Raw genomic sequence first — 24299 nt, 5'->3', positions numbered from 1 at the left:
GTTAACTGTTGTGGATTGATGCTGTTGATCCTGTTTGTTGCATTGTTATGTTTTAATTGCACTGACACTGTTTGATAATTGTACCATGTAAACCGCATTGAGTCGCCTGTTAAGGGCTGAAAAATGCGGTATAGAAATAAAGCAAATAAATAAATAAATAAATAATGAGTGATTCTCTACATTAAAAGGATGGTCACCTGTGCTTTCCCTTCTCAGTGTGATGAGGTGGTAAAACAGGACATTGGAGTGAGGAGCCTCAGGCTGTGGGCCAAATCTGGCTCAATCTGTGCCTCTGAGTTTTCCCAGACAGTCATACTGAGATGTTGAAAAAGTTGCATTTAGAGACTGTAACTTCCACCATCCTCCTTGCTTGGGGCAAGGGATGTTGTTGTTTTTTTAGGGTCTTTGCTTCTTTCCTCCACATACAGATCTCTGAACCCAGGTTGATGCAAAATCATTGGTGCAATACAGAAGCTCAAGTGAGTCATGCTCGAAAACTTCCCAGAGGCCCCTGTAATGATGCCTTTGTCAAAAACATGGCAGAGAAATCTCAATGTCTTCTAAAATCAGCCACAGTGTTCAGAATACTGAACTGGGGGTGGATCAAATCAGCAAACTTCAGTAGTGGGTCTAGTAGTCTGCTTGGTTTTCGAGGTCCTTGCTCCAGTCATCTGCATACAGATCTCTGGAGCCCGGTTTATGAGAAACCATGGGTGTAAAGCAAAACCTAAGTGAGTCATGCTCCTTGTGCCAAATGCTTCCGCTTTTCACCCCAAAGGATCATCTGCATACCTTCAAGCTGCCCTTCACCACACAGGGACTGTCCCTGTATCTGCCACAGGTTAATCGCAGGTCATGTTTGTCAGTGAGAAATGCCTTTGAGAATAACCTCTCATTTTCTGACCATTGCCTCAGTAACTGGATCATTGCATGGGGGTGCAATCCAAATCAGTTTGCATACACCAAAGCTGGAGTTTCCTCAGATCTCAGTGTTAGAAGTTCCTTCTTATAGTACAAGGCATATTGGCAATATGCCCCTTTGTGGAGATAAAGCAGGGTATGAATATAATATCTTTTCCACCAGATTCCAAGGAAGCCGCTCGGGTCCTAGACCAGTGCCTGGCAGCTGTGATGGGCTGGATGAGGGCTAACAAGCTGAAGCATAATCCTGACAAAACAGAGGTCCTCCTGGCCAGTCGTGGGACAGATTGGGGCATAGGGTGTCTTCCTGTGCTCGATGGGGTGGCACTCCCTCTGAGGACACAGGTCCGCAGCTTGGGGGTCCTAGAATCATAGAATTAGAATCAAAGAGTTGGAAGAGACCTCATGGGCCATCCAGTCCAACCCCCTGCCAGGAAGCAGGAATATTGCATTCAAAGCACCCCTGACAGATGGCCATCCAGCCTCTGTTTAAAAGCTTCCAAAGAAGGAGCCTCCACCACACTCCGGGGTAGAGAGTTCCACTGCTGAACGGCTCTCACAGTCAGGAAGTTCTTCCTCATGTTCAGATGGAATCTCCTTTCTTGTTGTTTGAAGCCATTGTTCCGCTTCCTAGTCTCCAGGGAAGCAGAAAATAAGCTTGCTCCCTCCTCCCTGTGGCTTCCGCTCACATATTTATACATGGCTATCATATCACCTCTCAGCCTTCTGTTCTTCAGGCTAAACATGCCCAGCTCCTTAAGCCGCTCCTCATAGGGCTTGTTCTCCAGATCCTTGATCATTTTAGTCACCCTCCTCTGGACACATTCCAGCTTGTCAATATCTCTCTTCAGTTGTGGTGCCCAGAATTGGACACAAATATTACAGGTGTGGTCTAACCAAAGCGGAATAGAGGGGTAGCGTGACTTCCCTAGATCTAGACACTATGCTCCTATTGGCTTTTTTTGCCGCCACATCACATTGTTGGCTCATGTTTAACTTGTTGTCCACAAGAACTCCAAGATCTTTTTCACACGTACTGCTCTCGAGCCAGATATTGTCCCCCATTCTGTATCTTTGCATTTCGTTTTTTCTGTCTAAGTGGAGTACCTTGCATTTGTCCCTGTTGAACTTCATTTTGTCCCTGTTGAACTTCAACTTTTAAGTACTGACAGAGTTTCTTAGGGTTAACCTAACATGATGTGAGTTGTAGTTATGTACATTATTGCTCCCCTCAACGTCTTGTCCCTCAAGTACATCCCCCCCCTCCTGTATGATGGGCTGTTCTAGATGACCCTGATTCTTTATGAATTTCTCCCTCACAAATAATTATGCCCCAGTCCACTTCTATCTCACTGAGTTTTAATATTTTATCTTGTACTAGCTGTTCCCTGCCACGCGTTGCTGTGGCCGAGTCTGGTGATCTGGAAAATAAAGTAATGAGAAAGTGTTGGTTTCTAATATATGTGATTTCTTGATGCTTGTGGGTAAACAGTACTTCTTGTTGTTTCTTTGTCAGTGTTGGTGTCGAGATGGTATGGTTTGCCCACTCTGGAACATGCAACATATAATTGTCCTTCTTTAGTGGTCCCTTTCAAATCTAGGATACTATATCTGTCAAAGACATATATATGTGTGCGTGTGAATCATATCTACCTATATCTATGGCTGGATGGCTGTTTGTCAAGAGGGCTTTCATTATGTTTTCTTTCCCTGGTGAAGGGAGTTGAACTCGATGGCCTTCAGTCAGCATTTCTCAACCTGGGGGTCGGGATCTGGAAGGGGGGGGGGAGTCATGAGGGGTTGTCAGAAGGGTCTCCAAAGACCACCAGAAAACACAGTATTTTCTGTTGGTTGAGGGTGTTCTGTGTGGGAGGTTTAGCCCAAATCTATCGTTGGTGGGGTTCAGAATGCTCCTTGATTGTAGGTGAACTATAAATCCCAGTAACTACAACTCTCAAATGTCAAGGTCTTTTCCCCCCACACTCCATCTGTGTTCATATTTCGTCATATGGCGTATTCATGCCAAGTTTGGTCCAGATCCATCATTGAGTCCACAGTGCTCTCTGGATGGAGGTGAACTACAACTCCCAAACTCAATGTCCACCAAACCCTTCCAGAATATTCAGAATGCTCTTTGATTGTAGGTGAACTATACATCCCAGCAGCTACAACTCCCAAATGACAAAATCCATTTTTTTTGAGTGAAGGACATACATTGGGTTGTTAGGTGTCTTGTGTCCAAATTTGGTGGCCATTCGCCCAGTGCTTTTTGAGTTCTGTTAATCCCACAAACGAACATGATATTTTTATTTATATAGACATGCGACCTGCTCATCATTATTGTGATTGTGAATGATTTTTTTCTATATTGTTTACTGTATGTATTTTTCTCCATTGTTGTTGGCGTTTTGGTTTTATTTGTCTTCATGTATATGTTTTTAAGGCTTGGTCTCATGTAAACCGTCCCGAGTCCCCATTGGGGAGATGGAGATGGGGTATAAATAAAGTTTATTATTATTATAGTACAAGTATAAAAGCCACTGCCCATGTTCTTCATGGTTTGTGTGCATGCGGTGTTTGTTCTAAAAGATTAATGTGCCATAGGCTTGTTGTATCTCTGCTGATGTGTTCTCAAATACACATTTCTGAGAGAAGAAGATAAAGTCAAGTTTAAAATTTATTATGTAACAAACTTTTATAAAAAGTTTTTTTTACAAAGTAAGTACAACATAGGGATGCAGAAATTCACCTTCCTGCAAAATAAAAAGGTACGCTTGTTATCTCTATTATAGAGTTCAACAACTAAGGGGGAAAAAAACCCGCGAGGCCAAGAAAGAGCCCCAGGAGAGTTCTGTTTCAGTATTCTTCGACGCCCCTTCCTTCCTTCCCAAAAACCAATGTTAAAAAACTATAATCCAAAATATACACAAAAGTTGACTATCTGCAGGAGTTTTGGCCCTGCCCTTTCTTTCCTTGACTTTCCAAATTGGTCCACCTCTTTCAGGGAAGGTTGCCACAGTGGAAGCACGCAATCCACAGTTCGTGGAGATGTCCAACCAGAAAACCGGGCGCATTCAGCATAAAAGCAGAGGACTCCGATACCGCTTCTTCCACCCATTATTTTTTTTTAAAAAAAACATCCTGCTGGGGATGCCAAGTTTCTTCCTGTGTTAATGCAATGATCTGATGATTAATTTGAATCGTGGAAAGAGGAGAGATGGTTCTATTTTTATTATTATTATTGCTTTACCCAGCAGTTTTTGTTGTTGTTTTTTATACAGATGGGGAGGGGGGGACCAGAGGAGCCATTTAGCATAGTTGCACAGCGGAAGCGTGCTGGGCCCATAACCCTTATCAGTGATAACTTATCAGTTATTGCTGATTTTAAAAAGAGGGGGTATTAGAAAACTGAGTATCAAGGCATCTGAAATGGCCTTGGGTGTCTATGTTCCGCAGACAAGTTTATCTGGAGGATAAAGGCAGAAGAAGAGGCTCCTCTAGGATTGGGCGCAGGAGGGTTAAAACATCATCGGATCCATTCTCCAGCCAAGGTCTCTTCTTTTCCCCTCCCTTCTATCTTCTCTCTCTTTCTTTCTCTCTCTTGCTGGAGAGAACCAAGTGCCAGGATCCCACACCTGCAGCCTGAATGGGAGGAGGGAGCAAAGAAAGGCATGTATGTCAGTTTCAACAACAGATCAGAGGCAGGACTGCAGACATCCTGGCGCCAGAGAGGAAACTTCTATTTACCTCCAGCTGATAAGGAATCAGGAGCCAACACTCAAGCTGAAGGTTTGCTAATTGGCACCAAAAACACCCAAGACAAGCAAAAGAGGAGAGGCAGGCAAAAAAGGAGGGGAGGAGGAGGAGAAAGAAGGACCCTTCCCTTCCTAACTTGCTACAGATGGAGCCAGGATTTATTTTATTTCTGTGCTAGGGGGTGGGGGAGCAGTGTCGAGCAGTGTTTAGCACACAGCCTTCCTGACTAAAGTGTGGAGGGGGAGAGAGAAGGAGAGGGCAGAGTGCCTCTTGATTCACTGATTTCAACAGGGCTGTTTTAGCAGCTGCACAGGCTTCAAGCTATTAAAAGAATGACACTGTAAAAATAATGACTCCATTTACAGGCAAAAGAAAAGAGGCATCTCTGCAGAGGCTGCCTTGCTGGCAAAAGGACTCCAAATCAGGGAGAGGAGGGAGTCTATGGGCAAACTATGGGTTATGTGGCTGTGTGGAAAGGCCCTCTATTATTCTATGATTCTATATCAGGCTTGGGCAAACTTTGGCCCTCCTTCCAGGTGTTTTGGACTTCAACTCCCACCATTCCTAACAGGCTCAGAGTTCTGAGGCTGTTAGGAATTATGGGAGTTGAAAGAGCCTGAGGCTGTTAGGAATGGCAGGAGTTGAAGTCCAAAACACCTTGAGGGAGGGCCGAAGTTTGCCCAAGCCTGATATAGAATCATAGAGGGCCATTCCACCAAGAACAGGGGTCCTCAAACTACAGCCCGGGGGCCGAATACGGCCCTCCAAGGTCATTTACCTGGCCCTCGTTCAGGGTCAACCTGAAACGACTTGAAAGCACACAACAACAATCCTATCTCATCAGCAAAAAGCAGGCCCACACTTCCTAATGAAATACTAATAAGTTTATATGTGTTTAAATTGTTCTCCATTTTAATTATTGTATTGTTCTAAAGTGCTTTTTGCACTACAAATAAGATACGTGCACTGTGCATAGGAATTCATTCATTATTTTTTTCAAATTATAATCCGGCCCTCCAATAGTTTGAAGGACTATAACCTGGCCCTCTGTTTAAAAAGTTTGTGAACCCCTGACCCAGAATATCAAGGCAGAAAAATCCCACAATGTCTGTTTCAAACTGGGTTATCTGAGTCCACACTGCTATATATTCCAGTTCAAAGCAGAGAATGTGGGATTTTATTCAGCTGTGTGGAAAGGGCCAGAGTTGGAAAAGAAAACATGGGCCATCGAGTCCAACCCCCTCCTGCCCTGCAGGAAAAGCACAATCAAAGCACCCCCTGACAGAGGGCCAATCCAGCTTCCATTTAAAACAGTGGTTCTTAACCTGTGGACCGAGGACCACCAGTGGGCCGCAAGGACAAAAATCTGGTCTGCAAACCTCCTTTCTCTTTATTTTATTTTGTTTTATTTCCTGTATAAATACATGAGAGGAAGTCATAGGGAGGAGGGAGCAAGCTTGTTTTCTGCTTCCCTGGAGACTAGGACGTGGAACGATGGCAGCAAACTACAGGAAAGGAAATTCCACCTGAACATTAGGAAGAACTTCTTAACTGTGAGAGCCATTCAGAAGTGGAACTCTCTGCCCCGGAGTGTGGTGGAGTCTCCTTCTTTGGAAGCTTTTAAACACATGCTGGGTGGCCATCAGTCGAGGGTGCTTTGAATGCAATTTTCCTGCTTCTTGGCAGGGGGTTGGACTGGATGGCCCATGAGGTCTCTTCCAACTCTATGATTCTATGAGTCTGCTCCTTTCGTGCCACCTGGCGCTGTTTCCCTGTCGCTGACCATAGCATATGTTCTGTATCAGAAACTAGAGCTGATGTGGTCTACCAAATACAGTTTTTTGAATCTGCACCCAAACCAAATCTAAAGTTGACCAAAAACTGATTTGTAACCCTTTTGGTACTAATGTTGAAGAGTGGTTCCTGGTTAAACCGGTCCCTGGTCAAAAACAGGTTGGGAACCACTGGTTTAAAAGTTTCCAAGGAAGGAGCTTCCACTGCATTCTGAGGCAAAGTGTTCCACTGTTGAACAGCTCTCCTTATGGTCAGGAAGTTCTTCTTAATGTTCAGGTGGAATCTCATTTCCTTTAATTTGAACTCATGGCACCATTAAGTCCTAGTTTCCAGGGCAGCAGATAGGAAGCCTCTGCTCCCTCTTCCTTGTAACACCGTTTCATATATTTACACATGTCTCTTCCTCTCAACCTTCTGTTCTGCAGGCTAAACAGACCCAGTTCATTAAGATGCTCCTCAAACGGATTATTAATGGTCTCCAGACCTTTGATTATTTTAGTTGCCCTCTTTCTCTGGACTCCTTCCAGCTTAGAGTCAATATCTGTCCTTAAACTGTGGTGCCCAGAATTGGACACAGTGTGATTCCAGGTAAAGAGGTCTGACCATCGCAGAAGAGAGAGGCACCATGACTTCTCTCAATCTGGATAATATTATTTGGATGCAGCCCAAAATCTCATTGGCTTTTTGAGCTGCTGTATCACACCTTTTTGCTAGTTTTGGCCAATCAGCTCTCTCGTCTGTGAAGGTCCTTCTGAATCCTGATCCTGTCCTCTGGAGTATTAGCTCTCCCTCCCAGTTTGGTGTCACCTGCAAACTTGATCAGCCTGCCCTCTAAACCTTCATCCAAGTCATTAATATTGAACAGAATTAGGCCCAGGACCAAACCCACTCCACTTATCACTTCTGTCCAGGATGAAGAAAAGGGACCACTTGGGAGAAGCACCCTTTGGGTTTGGTACTTGGGAGGGTGACTCCACTTCTAGACTCTATGTATGTTCTACACATAAAATATTACACTAAAGCAGGGAAAGAGAGGCTGGCATAATAAATTCCCCAGAGATCTCCCTTCGCCGTACCTGTTCAAGGCTAATGGCAGGGAGTCCTCTCTTCCTTTGAGCAGAGTTCGGAGGCAAGTTCTGCTGCCTGCAGAAGGAAAGGAGAAAAGGGGATGAGTAAGAATCAGAATAATTTTATTTCTTACTCCCCTCTTCTCACGGCTCGAGGCAGGTTACTTACAACACTGCCAAAGCACAGAATCAAACCACAGAACCGTTTCAAAACACTCTGTAAAACACACAGATGAAGACGGATTTCCATAAAATGCATCTTAAAAATCAGACATAGAATGGAAGTTAAAAAGACAATGGTCTAGGTTATAAATTGATGGATGACAAGGCCAAAAAGGAAGTATTCACAGGAACAGAAGGTGGTTTTTCGGCATTCCACAGATATATAAACCCAATTTTCTAGTTTCCAACAGACCTCACAACCTCTAAGGATGCCTGCCATAGATGCAGGCAAAACGTCAGGAGAGAATGCTACTGGAATATTGGGTTGTAGGTTTTTTCGGGCTATATGGCCATGTTCTGGAGGCATTCTCTCCTGACGTTTCGCCTGCGTCTATGGCAAGCATCCTCAGAGGTAGTGAGGTCTGTTGGAACTAGGAAAGTGGGTTTATATATCTGTGGAATGACCAGGGTGGGACAAAGAACTCTTGTCTGTTGGAGCGAGGTGTGAATGTTTCAACTGACCACCTTGATTAGCATTTGATGGCCTGGCAGTGCCTGGGGGAATCTTTTGTTGAGAGGTGATTAGATGTCCCTGATTGTTTCCTCTCTGTTGTTTTGCTGTTGTAATTTTAGTTTTTTAATACTGGTAGCCAGATTTTGTTCATACAGCCTGGAAAAAACGCAGCAACCCAGTGATTCCAGCCATGAAAGCCTTCGGCAATACATTGTTTTTGTTGTTTTGCACACCACAAAACACTGAACTGGATTATCTGGCAGTGTGGACTCAGATAGTCCAGTTCAAAGCAGATATTGTGAATGATCTGATATTCTGAGTGATATGGCTGTATGGAAGGGCCCTAACACTCAGCACATTTCCTGCAGAGCAACAGCCTGAATTTCTTGGGCTGCAACTTCAGTTCGTTTACTGGAAACTGTTCAGTCCCTAAGGAGAACAGTCCCTTGTGACAGATGGACATTTCGGTCCCTTGTGACAGATGGACATTTCGGATGTGAAGGTGGGATTTTCAACATAAAACTGCGACCTTCAACCAATCCCACCTGCCTCTAAACCTTTCTTTGCAGTAGTTCAGAGCTGTATAGGCTGCCTTCTACACACCCCTGCTTTTCCAGGGCTCCTGCTTAACCTTCCTGGCTTCATTTGATAGATTGTAACTGTGAATATTTTCTAGTTTGACTGCAGATAAGATACCAGGCTGGCAGAGATTATGCCAAAAACACCCGTTGACTTTCCCGGGCTTTTCAAGGGCTGTGAGTTGGGTTGCCATTTGCCTGGTCCCCAGTCTTGCATGGCGCATCATAGTCATTGATTGGGAACGCAGGCATGGGCCAACTTCGGCCTTTCAGGTTTTTTGGACTACTGGCTGTTAGGAATGGTGGGAGTTGTAGTCCAAAACACCCAGAGGGCCAAAATTGTCCCATGCCTGTTCTACATGGTCCTGATATCCCAGGACCTGATCCCAGATGATCTGCTTGTCCCTGATTACCTGGCAGTGAAGACCCATATATTATTATATTTATTATTGCTATTATATTTATTATCACAAGTTGAATTGGGCACCCTGGATAGAAAAAACAAAAAATTATAACCATAATTTTTGCACCCAAGAAGTAACATAGACTCTACCTAGCAAGGTCTGAAGAAGGAAGAGGACTGCTCCAAGTCAAGCTATTATTATTATTATTATTATTATTATTAAATTATTACTATACATTATATTTATTATTACATTTATTCTTAGTAACACTATATTTATTACAAGGTCTGAAGAAGGAAGAGGGCTGCTCCAATTCAAGCTATTATTATTATTAAATTATTACTATACATTATATTTATTATATTTTTACTTATTAACACTATATTTATTACTATTTTTATTATACTTATTATTACATTATTGCTATATTTATTACTATACATTATTATTTTTATTACATTTATTATTATCACTCTATTTATTACATTTTATATTTATTATTATTAAATTATTACTATACATCATTATATTTATTATTACATTTGTTATTATCACTATTTCTTACATTTATTTTTGATATTTATATTATATTGTTATTACATTATTATATTTATTATTACAAATATTAAGTTATGACCCTATTTATTACTTTACATTATTATATTTATTACTATATTTATTATTAGCTAAAGGTTTTCCCCTGAAACTTCTAAAATGCCAAAACAATCCTTTCCCTTTTCCTGAGAAACAAGCAAGTGACCAGACTTCTGCAGATCTGCCACGATTTTGGAATATTAAGGTAAAGGTTTTCCTCTGACATTAAGTCTAGTTGTGTCCGACTCTGGGGTGTGGTGCTCATACTAATAATAATAACAATAACAATAACAACAATAATAGTAATATCATGAGAAAGAGATGGTAGACAGACAGATAGGATTGCGAGAACTATATATGATAGTTATATCACTGCCATAGAGGAAGACACCATCCGATCCCTCCCAACAGAGGGCCATCCAGCCATAGTTAGGTAAAGGTAAAAGTTTTCCCCTGATATTAAGTCCAGTCATGTCCGACTGGGGTGTGGTGCTCATCTCCATTTCTAAGCCGAAGAGCCGGCGTTGTCCGTAGACACCTCCTAGGTCATGTGGCCAGCCTGACTGCATGGAGTGGTTACCTTCCCACCAGAGCGGTACCTATTGATCTACTCACATTTGCATGTTTTAGAACTGCTAGGTTGGCAGAAGCTCACATGGCTCCCGGATTCGAACCTGTGATCTTTCGGTCAACAATCTCAGCAGCTCAGCACTTTAACCCACTGTGCCACCGGCATATCATAATAATATAATAATGAATATAATTATATTATTATTACTATTATATATTATTATGATTATTATATTTATTATTACACTAGTCGTCCCCTGCCACGCGTTGCTGTGGCCCAGTCTGGTGATCTGGAAAATAAAGTAATGGTTTCTAATATATGAAGTTCCTTTATGCTTATGGGTAAACAACAGTATTCTATGTTGTTTCTATGTCAGTGTTGATATGGAGATTGTCTGGTTTGCCTACTCTGGAACATGTGAAATATAATTGTCCTTCTTTAAAGGTTCCTTTCAAATCGATGATACTATATCTGTGTGACTCATATATATCTTTCTATATCTATGGCTGGATGGCTCTTTGTCAGGAGGGCTTTGGTTACGTTTTCTTGCCCTGGTGAAGGGAGTTGGACTGGATTGCCTTAAGTATGGGGTTCTGTGTGAGACGTTTGTCCCAATTCTGTCGTTGGTGGGGTTCAGCATGCTCTTTGATTGTAGGTGAAATATAAATCCCAGAAACTACAACTCCCAAATGTCAGGGTCTATTTCCCCCAAACTCCACCAGTATTCACATTTGGGCATATGGAATATTTGTGCCAAGTTTGGTCCAGATCCATCATTGTTTGAGTCCACAGTGCTCTCTGGATGTAGGTGAACTACAGCTCCCAAACTCAAGGTCAATGCCCACCAAACCCTTGTAGTATTTTCTGTTGGTCATGGGAGTTCCGTGCCCCAAGATTGGTTCAATGCCATAATTGGTGGAGTTCAGAATGCTCTTTGATTGTAGGTGAACTATAAATCCCAGAAACTACAACTCCCAAATGTCAGGGTCTATTTTCCCCAAACTCCACCAGTATTCACATTTGGGCATATGGAATATTTGTGTCAAGTTTGGTCCAGATCCATCATTGTTTGAGTCCAAAGTGCTCTCTGGGTGTATGTAAACTACAACTCCCAAACTCAAGGTCAATGCGCACCAAACCCTTGTAGTATTTTCTGTTGGTCATGGGAGTTCCGTGCCCCAAGAATGGTTCAGTGCCATAATTGGTGGAGTTCGGAATGCTCTTTGATTGTAGGTGAACTATAAATCCCAGAAACTACAACTCCCAAATGATAAAATCATTTTTTTTAGTGAAGGACATACATTGGGTTGTTAGTGTATGCTGTCCAAATTTGGTGTCAATTGTCCCACTGGTTTTTGAGTTCTGTTAATCCCACAAACGAACATTACATTTTTATTTATATAGATAGATTATTGCTATATTTATTACTATACCTTATTATATGTATTATTACATTTATCAAATTATTATGACTACATTTTAAACATTTTATTATGATTATTATATTTATGATGATGATATTTATTTATACCCTGTTTTATCTCTCCCATAGGACACTCCAAGCGGTTAAATGTACCAGTAGGTTGCTGTTAGGAATGGTGGGAGTTGGGAGTCCAGAAGCCCAAGCTGTTGTCTGCTCGCGGACTTACTTGGAGGGCTGCGGGCTGGCCGGCCGTGTCCTTCCTGCTCCTGCTCTTCTTTTTCTCCTGGGCCTGCTCCTGGAGCACGATCTGGAGGTCGAAGATGTAGTCGATGACGTGCTGAAGGATCTCGACTTGGCTGAGCTGGCTGCCCTGCGGGATGCCCGGGACCAGCTCGCGCAGCTTGGAGTAGCAGCCGTTCATGTCGTCCAGCAGGCTGGCCGGCTCCTCGGCCGAGGGGCAAGCCTTACCCAGGGCCAGGCCGCTCCCGCGCGCGATGCCCAGGCTCTGCTCCGACAGGCAGCACACCGCCTCCAAGCAGCTCCGCACCGAACGCACCGGGCTGATGGCTTTCATGGTCCCTCCCGCTCCCTTCTTTTCTCTCTCTTTCAGGGAAGGAAAATGCAGACAGAGGATGGCACCCAGTTGTGTATCAGAATAGGCGATTTCAGGGAAGGCAAGGCAGCTGAGAAGCCAAACGGTATGAAGACAACGCTGCTTCTCCGTCTTAACTGTCACGCCGCCTCCTGGATTTATATAGAGCAAGGCATCCAGCCCGTTTGTCCCCGCCCCTTTATGCAAATTAGCCACCCCCTATGAGGACGGGGAATGTCAGAATGGAATCTTTTCAACAGCTTACTTTTCCTATTGGCTTCCCAATCATGCTGGCCCCCGCCCCCTTTATGCAAATAAGCCACACCTCCTGATAGGACAGGGAATGTTATAATGGAACCTTAGAATCTATATAAATTAAAATGTAATGTTTGTGGGATAACCCTAACTCAAAAATCACTGGACAAATTGACACCAAATTTGGACAGCATACACCTAACAAACCAATGTATGTCCTTCACTAAAAAAAATAATGATTTTGTCATTTGGGAGTTTTAGTTGCTGGGATTTATAGTTCAAAGAGCATTCTGAACCCCACCAACGATGGAATTGAACCCAACTTGGCACACAGTTCTCCCGTGACCAACAGAAAAAACTGAAAGGGTTTGGTGGGCAGTGTCCTTTGGTTTTGGAGTTGTAGTTCACCTACATCCAGAAATCACTGTGGACTCAAACAATGATGGATCTGAACCAAAATTGGCATGAATATTCCATATGCCCAAATATGAACACAGATGAAGTTTGTGGGAAATAGACCTTGACTTTTGGAAGTTGTCGTTATTTTTATTTTTATTTTATTTCAGTTACTTCTACCCCGCCCTTCTCACCCCGGAGGGGACTCAGGGCGGCTTACAAAGGTACAGTTCGATGCCGGCATCAACAAACAGTAGGATAAAAACAATATAGCAGCAATTAAACAATTAACAATCAGTTTCTGCATTACAACAAGAAAAACCCAATAAAACCAGTAAAACCAATTCCACCTAATTAACGCTCAGCGTTCGCCATCTCATAGTCCAAATTCCAATTCCACTTTGTCAGTCCTGTCAGTCCTAGTTGTCTGATTGTCCTTATCTAGTTGTCAGATTGCCCAAAGGCTTGGTCCCACAACCACATTTTTAATTTCCTCCTGAAGGAGAGGAGGGATGATGATGACCTAATTTCCCCCAGGAGTGAGTTCCACAGGTGAGAGGCCACCACTGAGAAGGCCCTGCTCCTCGTCCCCACCAACCTCACTTGCGATAGTGGTGGGGTCGAGAGCAGGGCCTCCCAGATGATCTCAAACTCCGGGGTGGGACGTAGAGGAAGATGCGTTCGGACAGATACGCTGGACCAGAACCATATAGGGATTGTAGGTCAAAACCAGCACCTTGAATTGTGCTCGGAATTGAACTGGCAGCCAGTGGAGCTGACACAGCAGTGGGGTGGTGTGCTCCCTGTATAACGCTCCGGTGAGCAATCTGGCTGCCGCTCGCTGGACCAGTTGAAGTTTCCAAACAGTCTTCAAGGGCAACCCCACGTAGAGTGCGTTGCAGTAGTTACTGGGATTTATATTTCACCTACAATCAAAGAGCATTCTGAACCCCACCAACGACAGAATTGGGGGAACATTTCTGTGTACGAACCCAGACGATCTCTTCGATCATCTGGAGAGGCCCTGCTCACGCTCCCACCTCTTTTGCAGGCGCGACTGGTGGGGATGAGGGAGAGGGCTTTATCTGTGGTGGCCCCCCGACTCTGGAACTCACTTCCTAAGGATATCAGACATGCCCCAACACTGGCAGTTTTTAGGAGGAGCCTGAAAACGTGGTTGTTCCAGTGTGCCTTCCCAGAATAAGGAAAACTCTTAGCAATATGTCCTCAAATGCACTTTAACATTGATTTAGGATTGTCTGCGCACCCTCATTTTTCTTTGAAAACCCTATGCTAGTTATACCCTACAGTGTTCATGGCCAGCATTATTTTTTTAAATTTTAAATTATTACATTTGGCCCAGCCACAGGTTTTTTAAATGCTTATATGTTATTGTTATTGTTTATTTTATTTTTTTGTTTATGAGATTTATTTTACTGTTTTGTATTGATTATTTTGTTACTGCCTTTGTTTTATTGATGTACTGCGGGCTTGGCCTCATGTAAGCTGGTAGCGGGGTACAAATAAAGTATATATATATATATATATATATATATATATATATATAATGAGCTATAATTACAATATTTTATATATTACTGTTACATAGATTACTATATAATATGTTACTACCTATATAAATAAAATGTAATGTTCGTTTGTGGGATAAACATAACTCAAAAACCACTGAACAAACTGACACCAGGTTTGGAAAGCATACACCTAACAACCCAATGTATGTCCTTCACTCAAAAATTTGATTTTGTCATTTGGGAGTTGTAGTTGCTGGGATTTATAGTTAACCTACAATCAAAGAGCATTCTGAACTCCACCAATTATGGAATTGAACCAAACTTGGCATACAGACCTCCCATGACCAACAGAAAATACTGGTGGGCAGTGCCCTTTGGTTTTGGAGTTGTAGTTCACCTACATCCCAAGATCACTGTGGACTAAACTCTACACGAATACTCAATATGTCCAAATGTGAACACTGGTAGAGTTTGGGGAAACTAGAATCTTGGCATTTGGGAGTTGTAGTTCCTGGGATTTGTAGTTCAACCACAATCACAGAGCATTCTGAATCTCACCAACGATAGAATTGGCCAAACCTCCCACACAGAACCCCCATGTAGGCCACAGCAACGCGTGGCAGGGGACAACTAGTATATAAATAAAAATGTAATGTTCGTTTGTGGGATTTACATAACTCAAAAACCACTGGATGAATTGACACCAAATTTGAACACAATACACCTATTAGGCCAATGAGTGACCATCACTCATAAAAACACTGAAAAACATAGCAGAAGAGACTTAAAAAGCCAAAAAAATTAAAAAATACATTACAACGCATGTGCAAAACCACATATATATACGCAAACACACATATATACACACACAAAGAACATATATACAGAGTGGGGCATAGCAACGCATGGCAAGGGATGGCTAGTCTTATAAATAAAAATGTAATGTTCGTTTGTGGGATTAACATAACTCGAAAACCACTGGACGAATTGCCACCAAATTTGGCCACACGACACCTACTAACCCAAGGAGTGACCATATCTCAAAAAAAATTGAGTTTGTTATTTGGGAGTTGTAGTTGCTGGGATTTATAATTAACCTACAATCGGTTTTATTTGCTGTAATATGTTGCTTGGGCTAGGGCTCATCTAAGCCGCCCCGAGTCCCCATTGGGGAGATGGTGGCGGGTGTGCTGGCATGGCTGTACCAGGAGCTTCAGCTTCATTTTCTTTCTATTGAGTGTTTGCATATATTCCAAGGTTCCATGCATTTTGAAGTAAGGTGGCTTCCCTTGGTTTGCAATTATAGGGCCAATGACCTGTCTATCATTTTTAAGTTTTGGTTCTGCCCCTTTTTCCAGGACTCTGGGAGGGAAAGGGAACCATTTTTAGTTCAGTCTTATAGTGGAAAGCTTAGCTACAGGACGTGGATCAGCTCCATCTGTAGACAAGCTTCGTTTCTCGCAGCATCCAGGGGAAACAGCTCCACATCTTTCGTGGAAAAGATCCAAAAGAACTCCAGCTGGAGAATCTACAAAGCCTTGTCTGGTAGGTCTACTCGGGTAACCAGAAGCAACTGGAGCCGCGAGTAGAGCCCACACCAGCAAGCATAGAAAGTAGATTGCCTGGGAGGGGTTAAAAAGGGTTTTCCTTTTAAAAAAAAGAAACAGTTCACAAAGCCAGTTACCTGTCCATTTGGGCAAGTTAAGAAGCATTTGTTTGACTTGTTGAAGATCTGAGAAGTGTTTGTTTAAATTGTTGAAGATCTAAGCAATAATAAAGGACTTTGTTAAACCTTTCAAGCATCTAAAGACTTTTGTATAGGAAAATCCTTAGGTCCTCTCAGCCAAGGCAACCCAGCTTCCCGCTGGGCACAAACAGCACGTCCTGTTCAAAAGACAATTATTATAGGCCCAGCGCGTGACAGCACAGCGGGGTATAAATAAAGTTTATTATTATTAATATTATTAAAGAGCATTCTGAACACCACCAATGACGGAATTGAACCAAACGTGGCACGCAGGACTCCCATGACCAACAGACAATACTAGAATGGTTTAGTGGGCATTGACGTTGAGTTTGGGAGTTGTAGTTCATCTACATGCAGAGAGCACTGTGGACTCCAACAATGATGGATCTGGACCTAATTTGGCACGAATATTCCATGTGCCCAACTAGGAACACAGATGGAGTTTTGGGGAAATAGGCCTTGACATTTTGGAGTTGTAGTTACTGGGATTTATAGTTCACCTACAATCAAAGAGCATTCTGAACACCACGAATGATAGAATTGGGCCAAACTTTCCACACAGAACCCCTATGACCAATAGAAAATACTTAAGGCCATCCAGTCCAACTCCCTTCACCGGGGCAAGAAAACATAGTCAAATACTGTTCACCCACAAGCATAAAGAAATTACATATATTAGAAACCAACACTTTCTCATTACTTTATTTTCCAGATCACTAGTCTGGGCCACAGCAATGCGTGGCAGGGGACAGCTAGATATATAAATAAAAATGTAATGTTAGTTTGTGGGATTAACATAACTCAAAAACCGCTGGACGAATTGACACCAAATTTGGACACAATACACCTGTCAGGCCAACGAGTGACCATCACTCATAAAAACAAGAAAAAAGACAGCGGAAGAGACTTAAAAAGCCAAAAAATAAAAAGACGCTACAGCACATATGCAAAAGGACTCCCCCAGCAAACAAAACACACAATAGCATATCCATGCTCTCTTTCGGACTATAGCTTCCAGTATCCCCTAGACCATGCCCTTTAAGGGAGTAGGATGATCCAAATGCACTGCTTCCAAGCTGCAAGCTTTCTTCTCCTTGGATTTCTTTGAGAGCATCCCAATCCCTGCATATTTCCTATTTCCTGTTCCTGGACCAACTCCAAGCAATCCTCTAGATAGATAGATTAGATAGAGATAGATAGATCAGGAGGATTGCTGGGAGTTGCAGTCCAATAATAGGTAGAGAAGGAAGAATGGGGAGAAAGAGGAAGGGAAAGAAAAGGGGAGAAGTAAGGGAAGAGAAGGAAGGGAGAAGGAAACTAAAAAAAAGGAAAGGAAAGAAGGAGGGAAGGAAGGAAGACGAGAAAGAAAGAAGGAGAGAAAGAGGAAGGTTGGCCACAGCAACACATGGTGGGTACAGCTAGTATTGTAATATAATAATACAAAATCTGGCAATCAGTATTTAAAAAAACCCTCTGAAATCAGAACAAAAAATAAAGAGCAACACTCAAAAAGCTGGAATTCCTGACAGGAATCAATCAGGGCCAGCTAACACCTCCCAACCAAGGATCTCTCTCAGTCATATCTATGGATATCTAACTATGGCTAACTATCTAACTATGAGGAGCCACCGGTGGTGCAGTGGGTTAAAGCACTGAGCTGCTGAACTTGTTGACTGAAAGGTCGCAGGTTCAAATCCGAGAAATGGCGTGAGCACCCACTGTTAGCCCCAGCTTCTGCCAACCTAGCAGTTTGAAAACATGCAAATGTGAGTAGATCAATAGGTATCGCTCCAGCGGGAAGGTAACAGTGCTCCATGCAGTCATGATGGCCACATGACCTAGGAGGTGTCTAAGGACAACGCCGGCTCTTCGGCTTAGAAATGGAGATAAGCACCACACCCCAGAGTCGGACATGACTATGGTTGGATGGCCCTCTGTTGGGAGGGATCGGATGGTGTCTTCTTCTATGGCAGTGATATAACTATCATATATAGTTCTCGCAATCCTATCTGTCTATCATCTCTTTCTCAAGATGGACACCATCTTTCTGGCTCAAACCCAGAACCTCAACCAATGGCTGATACCAAATGAGAGACTCCCCCCTGGGCACACAGAAGACTGGGCCACTTGGAAGGCGCTGAACAGACTGCGCTCTGGCACCATGAGATGCAGAGCCAATCTTAAGAAATGGAGCTACAAAGTAGAATCCACGACATGCGAGTGTGGAGAAGAGCAAACCACTGACCACCTGCTGCAATGCAACCTGAGCCCTGCCACGTGCACAATGGAGGACCTTCTTGCAGCAACACCAGAGGCACTCCAAGTGGTCAGATACTGGTCAAAGGACATTTAATCAACTACCAAGTTTGCAAACTTTGTGGGTTTTTTAATCTGTTTGTTTGTTTTGTTCTGTTAGAAATGTAATACAATTGTCTGGTTGCCCCTATAACGATAAATAAAAAAAAACCTCTCTTTCTCATGAAGAAGAAGAAGAAGAAGAAGAAGAAGAAGATGATGATGATGATGATGATGATTATTATTATTATTATTATTATGGCAGTGATATATCTATCAGGACTACCACCTTGATGCCTGAGGAGGCCCAAAACAAAGCCCTGTGGAAACAGCAGTTACAAGGCTAACCCCTCCATTGGGAACATAGCTCTGGAAGATGAAGAAGAAGAAGAAGAAGAAGAGGAGGAGGAGGAGGAGGAGGAGGAAGAGGAAGAGGAAGAGGAAGAGGAAGAGGAAGAAGGAGAGAGCTAGAGAGTTAGAGAGTTAGAGAGATGGATGGATTGACAAATAAATAGATACAACAGCACTGCACTTGGAGATGGCAGGACAAAAACCATGTGGACAACGTCCAAAGACAAGATGGATGGATACCGTGCATGCTGCCAACCTGAGGATGCCCAAAACAAAGTCCTGTGGAAACAACAGTCACAATGCTCACCCCTCCATGGGAAAATAGCTTAGACAGAAGAAGATGGATGGGTGGATGGATGGATAAATGGATGGATGGATAAATGGATGGATGGATGGATAAATGGATGGATAGATAAATAGATTGATGGATGGATGGACAGACAGACAGACAGACACTACAGCAATGCATTTGGAGACTGAAGGATGACGCCCTCATGGACCAAGGCCAAAGACAAGATGGATGGACACCATCAACAAAGACATGCGTGCTGCCAACCTGAGGAAGCCCAAAACAAAGTCCCGTGGAAACAACAGGCACAATGTTCACTCCTGCATGGGAAAATAGCTTAGACAGAAGAAGATGGATGGATAAATGGATGGATGGATGGATAAATAGATGGATGGATGGATAGATGTTGTTGTTTCTTGGATGGATGGATGGATGGATGGATGGATGGATGGATGGATGGTTGGATGGCTGGATGGATGGATACTACAGCACTGCATTTGGAGACTGCAGGAAGACGACCTCGTAGACCAAGGCCGAGGATAAGATGGATGGACACCATCAACAAAGACATGCGTGCTGTCAACCTGAGACAAACAAAGCCCTGTGGAAATGACAGTCACTATGCTCACCCCTCCATTGGGAAAATAGCTTAGAAAGTAGATGGATGGACGGGTGGATGGGCGGGCAGGCAGGCAGGCAGGCAGGTAGCTACTACAGCACTGCGTTTGGAGATTGCAGGATGACTCCCGTGTGGACAAAGGCAAAAGATAAGATGGATGGACACCATCAATGAAGACGTGTGCTGCTAATCTGAGACCTGAGGATGCTCAAAACGACAGTCACAATGTTCATCCCTCCATTGGGAAAATAGCTTAGAAAGAAGATGGACGGACGGACGGACGGACAGACAGACAGACAGATAGATACTACAGCACTGTAGTATCTACCTACAGTGTAGTAGAAAATAGCTTAGAAGAAGAAGGCCTCTAAGCCCATCCTTTCCCGTTTTCATGTGGAGACTGTGATTATCATTTTCTTTTTTGCCCGTAAAGCTTCTCCAGCTGCCAAAACGCAGCCCAAGTGGAGATATTTCCCAAGGTTTTCCTTCTCCCCCCTTTCCCCCTGATGTTGGGGGAGGGAACCTTGTAAGGAGGACTTAGTGCCGCTTTGTTCCTCCATTTGCTACTCATATGACCTCCAGACTTTCTGGCGTCAGGAATTATCTTGTGACCAAGAAAGAAAGAAAAATAATTGTGGGGAGGCAGGCTGAGGTTATGATGGAGAAAACAGATTTGGGGCCAGCAAATATACTCAATGTAAGGGAAGCATGAATTCTAATGTATAGGGGACTGGATGGAGGGTGGAAATCACATCCATCCACCTTTCAGCTGATAGACAATTCCACACACAAGAGTGAAATTATTAACTAAGAACTGTTTAGGATGGTTAAACCCTTCATATAAGAGATATTGGAAAGTAGGAAGGTTGTGTAGTGGGAAAAGAGGGGATGAATGAAAAAGATAGATAGTAGATTTGGCATATATAATGATGATGATTATTATTATGCAAGTATCTATATAAATAAAAATGTAATGTTCGTTTGTGGGATTAACAGAACTCAAAAACCACTGGACGAATTGACACCAAATTTGGACACAAGACACCAAACAACCCAATGTATGTCCATCACTCAAAAAAATTGATTTTGTCATTTGGGAGTTGAAGATGCTGGGATTTATAGTTAACCTACAATCAAAGAGCTTTTTGAACTCCACCAATGATGGAATTGAACCAATCTTGGCACACAGTACTCCCATGATCAACAGAAAACACTAGAAGGGTTTGGTGGGCATTGAACTTGCGTTTGGGAGTTGTAGTTTACCTGCATCCAGAGAGCACTGTGGACTCAAACAATGATGGACCTGGACCAAACTTGCCAGAAGCACTCAATACGCCCAAATATGTTGCATGTTCCAGAGTAGGCAAATCAGACACTCTCCATGTCAACACTGGCAAAGAAACAGCAAGAAATACTGTTTACCCACAAGCAGAAAGAAATTACATATATTAGAAACCAACACTTTCTCATTATTTTATTTTCCAGATCAACAGACTGGGCCACAGCAACGCATGGCAGGGGACAGCTAGTATATAATACAAATTTACTAACAAAAAGGTTTAAGTAATCGTTTTCTAAGAATATATTAAGCATGTATAATGATGGTGATATGGCAGTGTAGAAGGTGCCTCGGTTTCCCTTAAGAGGCTGAATCTACAGTGTCATAAAATCCAGGATCTGATCCCAGATTTTCTGCTTTGAATGGGATTATATGAGTCTACACTGCCATATAATCCAGTTCAAAGCAGACAGTTTGGGATCAGACTGTCTAGATGGGGGCGTAATAACCTTTCTCCTCTCCTCTCCAACTCAGAGTACCTATAAAATGCAATTAGCAGGGAAGTTAATAATCCCTAATGATTTCACAGAACACAGTAACCTTTTACCCTTAATTTTATTTTATTTTATTTTTAAACAAATCAACTCTTAGGCATGTGAAGCCCCTAACTGTTAAGAGTTCTAAAATGTAATTATTATTATTATTATTATTATTATTATTATTTGAAACACAACAAGATGAGTCCACAGCAGACACTGCTGGACGTTGAATTGGATCACATGTCGGACACTTCCCAAGTGTATAAGACTGTGTGATGTATCAGCAAATAATGTGTGCAGATCCCAGTAAGGCGGCCTTCTGCAGCTGGAAGATGGTAATTTTGTCAGCGCTGATTGTGTTTAAGTGCAGGCCAAGGTCTTTAGGCACTGCACCCAGTGTGCCAATCACCACTGGGACCACCTTTACTGGCTTGTGCCAGAGTCTTTGTAGTTCGATCTTCAAATCCTCATATCTTGGGAAGAGCCTGATAGTCAGAGACAGATCCCAGGCACTTGGACCTAATGTGCATGTGTGCTGTGTTGCTATGTACAAGTAAAATAAATAAGAACACTAATAAAGATAATATTAATATATCTCTAATAATAATAATACCTCTAATATCCCAGGCCGATGGGAAGAGCCCGTTATTCAGAGATGGATCCCAGACACTTGAACTTAATGTGCATGTGCTGTGTTGTTATGTACATGTAAATATTAGATAGATAGATAGATAGATAGATAGATAGATAGATTGTGTGTGTGTGTGTGTATAAACAATAACAATAATATACCTCTATGGTGGTGCAGCAGATTAAACTACTGAGCTGCTGAACTTGCTGACTGAAAGATCGGTGGTTTGAATCCAGGGAGCAGGTTGAGCTTCCCCTGTTAGGCCCAGCTTCTGCCAACCTAGCAGTTTGAAAACATGGAAATGTGAGTAGATCAGTAGGTACCATTCCCACGGGGAAGTAATGGTGCTCCATGCAGTCATGACGGCCAGATGACCTTGGAGGCGTGTATGGACAACGGCCGCTCTTAGAAATGGAGATGAGCACCAACCCCCAGAGTTGAACATGACTAGACTTCATGTCAAGGGAAACGTTTACCTTTAATAATCATAATAATACTGCTAATATCCTAGGCCCTTGGGAAGAGCCTGATATTCAGAGACGGAACCCCAGACACTTGGACCAAAGGTGCATGTGTGCTGTGTTGATATGTACATAGAAAACAGCAACATATCTAATAATAATAATATCTCTAATATCCCAGGCCCTTGGGAAGAACCCGATATTCAGAGATGGATTCCAGACACTTGAACCTAATTTGCATGTGTGCTCTGTTGTTATGTACATGTAAATAATAATAATAATAATAATAATAATAATAATAATAATAATCTATATAAATAAAAATGTAATGTTAATTCGTGCTACCACCAGAACTCAAAAACCACTGGGGAAATTGACACCAAATTTGGACACAAGACACCTAACAGTCCAATGTATGTCCTCCACTCAAAAAATTGATTTTGTCATTTGGGATTTGTCGTTGCTGGGATTTATAGTTTACCTACAATCAAAGAGCATTCTGAACTCCACCAATGGTGGAATTGGGCCAAACTTAGCACACAGGGCTACCAAGACCAACAGAAAAAACTGGAAGGGTTTGGTGGACATTGATCTTGAGTTTGGGAATTATAGTTCACCCACATCCAGAGAGCACTGTGGACTCAAACAATGATGGATCTGGACCAAACTTAGCACAAATATTCCATATGCCCAAATATGAACACAGATGGAGTTTAAGGGAAATAGATTTGGGAGTTGTAGTTGCTGGGATTTATAATTCACCTACAATCAAAGAGCATTCTGAACTCCACCAATGATGGAATTGAATCAAACATGGCATACAGGACTTCCATGACCAACAGAACACACTGGAAGGGTTTGGTGGGCATTGACCTTGAGTTTGGGAGCTGTAGTTCACCTACATCCAGAGAGCACTGTGGACTCAAACAATGATGGATCTGGACCAAACTTGACACAAAAATTCTATATGCCTAAATATGAACACAGATGGAGTTTGGAGGAAATAGACCTTGACTTTTGGGATTTGTAGTTACTGGGATTTATAGTTCACTACAATTAAAGACCATTCTGGAACCCACAAACGACAGAAATGGGGCAAACTTCCCACACAGAACCCCCATGACCAACAGAAAATACTTAAGGCCATCCAGTCCAACTCTCTTCACCAGGGCAAGAAAATGTAATCAGAGCCCTCCTGACAAAGAACCATCCAGCCATAGATAGAGATTGATCTATACGATACACACACATACACAGATATAGTATCATAGATTTGAAAGAGACCCTTAAAGAAGGACTATGATATGTTGCATATTCCAGAGTAGGCAAACCAGACACTCTCCACATGAACACTGACAAAGAAACAACAAGAAATACTGTTCACTCACAAGCATAAAGGAATACATATATTAGAAACCAACACTTTCTCATTACTTTATTTTCCAGATCACCAGACTGGGCCACAGCAACGCGTGGCAGGGGACAGCTAATAATAATAATAATAATAATAATAATAATAATAATAATAA

The 24299-nt window shown here is 42.5% G+C and overlaps 1 protein-coding gene across 2 annotated transcripts; it reads right to left on the bottom strand.

The window, feature by feature from the left end:
• Positions 1-3580: 3580 nt before the first annotated feature.
• Positions 3581-12531, bottom strand: ID3 (inhibitor of DNA binding 3). Of its 2 annotated transcripts, XM_060784623.2 has the most exons (3): positions 12011-12531; positions 7548-7614; positions 3581-4563 (listed from the first exon to the last, which is right to left on the bottom strand). In XM_060784623.2, exons 1-2 carry the CDS (start codon positions 12356-12358, stop codon positions 7558-7560), a joined length of 405 nt encoding a protein of 134 aa, XP_060640606.2. In that variant the 5' UTR covers positions 12359-12531; the 3' UTR covers positions 3581-4563; positions 7548-7557. The 2 variants fall into 2 exon arrangements, with proteins under 2 accessions (XP_060640606.2, XP_060640605.2); XM_060784622.2 differs by lacking the exon at positions 7548-7614.
• Between the last annotated feature and the right edge of the window lie 11768 nt (positions 12532-24299).

The sequence above is a fragment of the Anolis sagrei genome, chromosome X, assembly GCF_037176765.1.
Source record: "Anolis sagrei isolate rAnoSag1 chromosome X, rAnoSag1.mat, whole genome shotgun sequence".
In the NCBI taxonomy this organism is placed as follows: Eukaryota; Metazoa; Chordata; class Lepidosauria; order Squamata; family Dactyloidae; genus Anolis; species Anolis sagrei.
The sequence above is the reverse complement of the archived record's forward strand: the minus strand, read 5'-3'. Positions and strand labels throughout refer to the sequence as shown.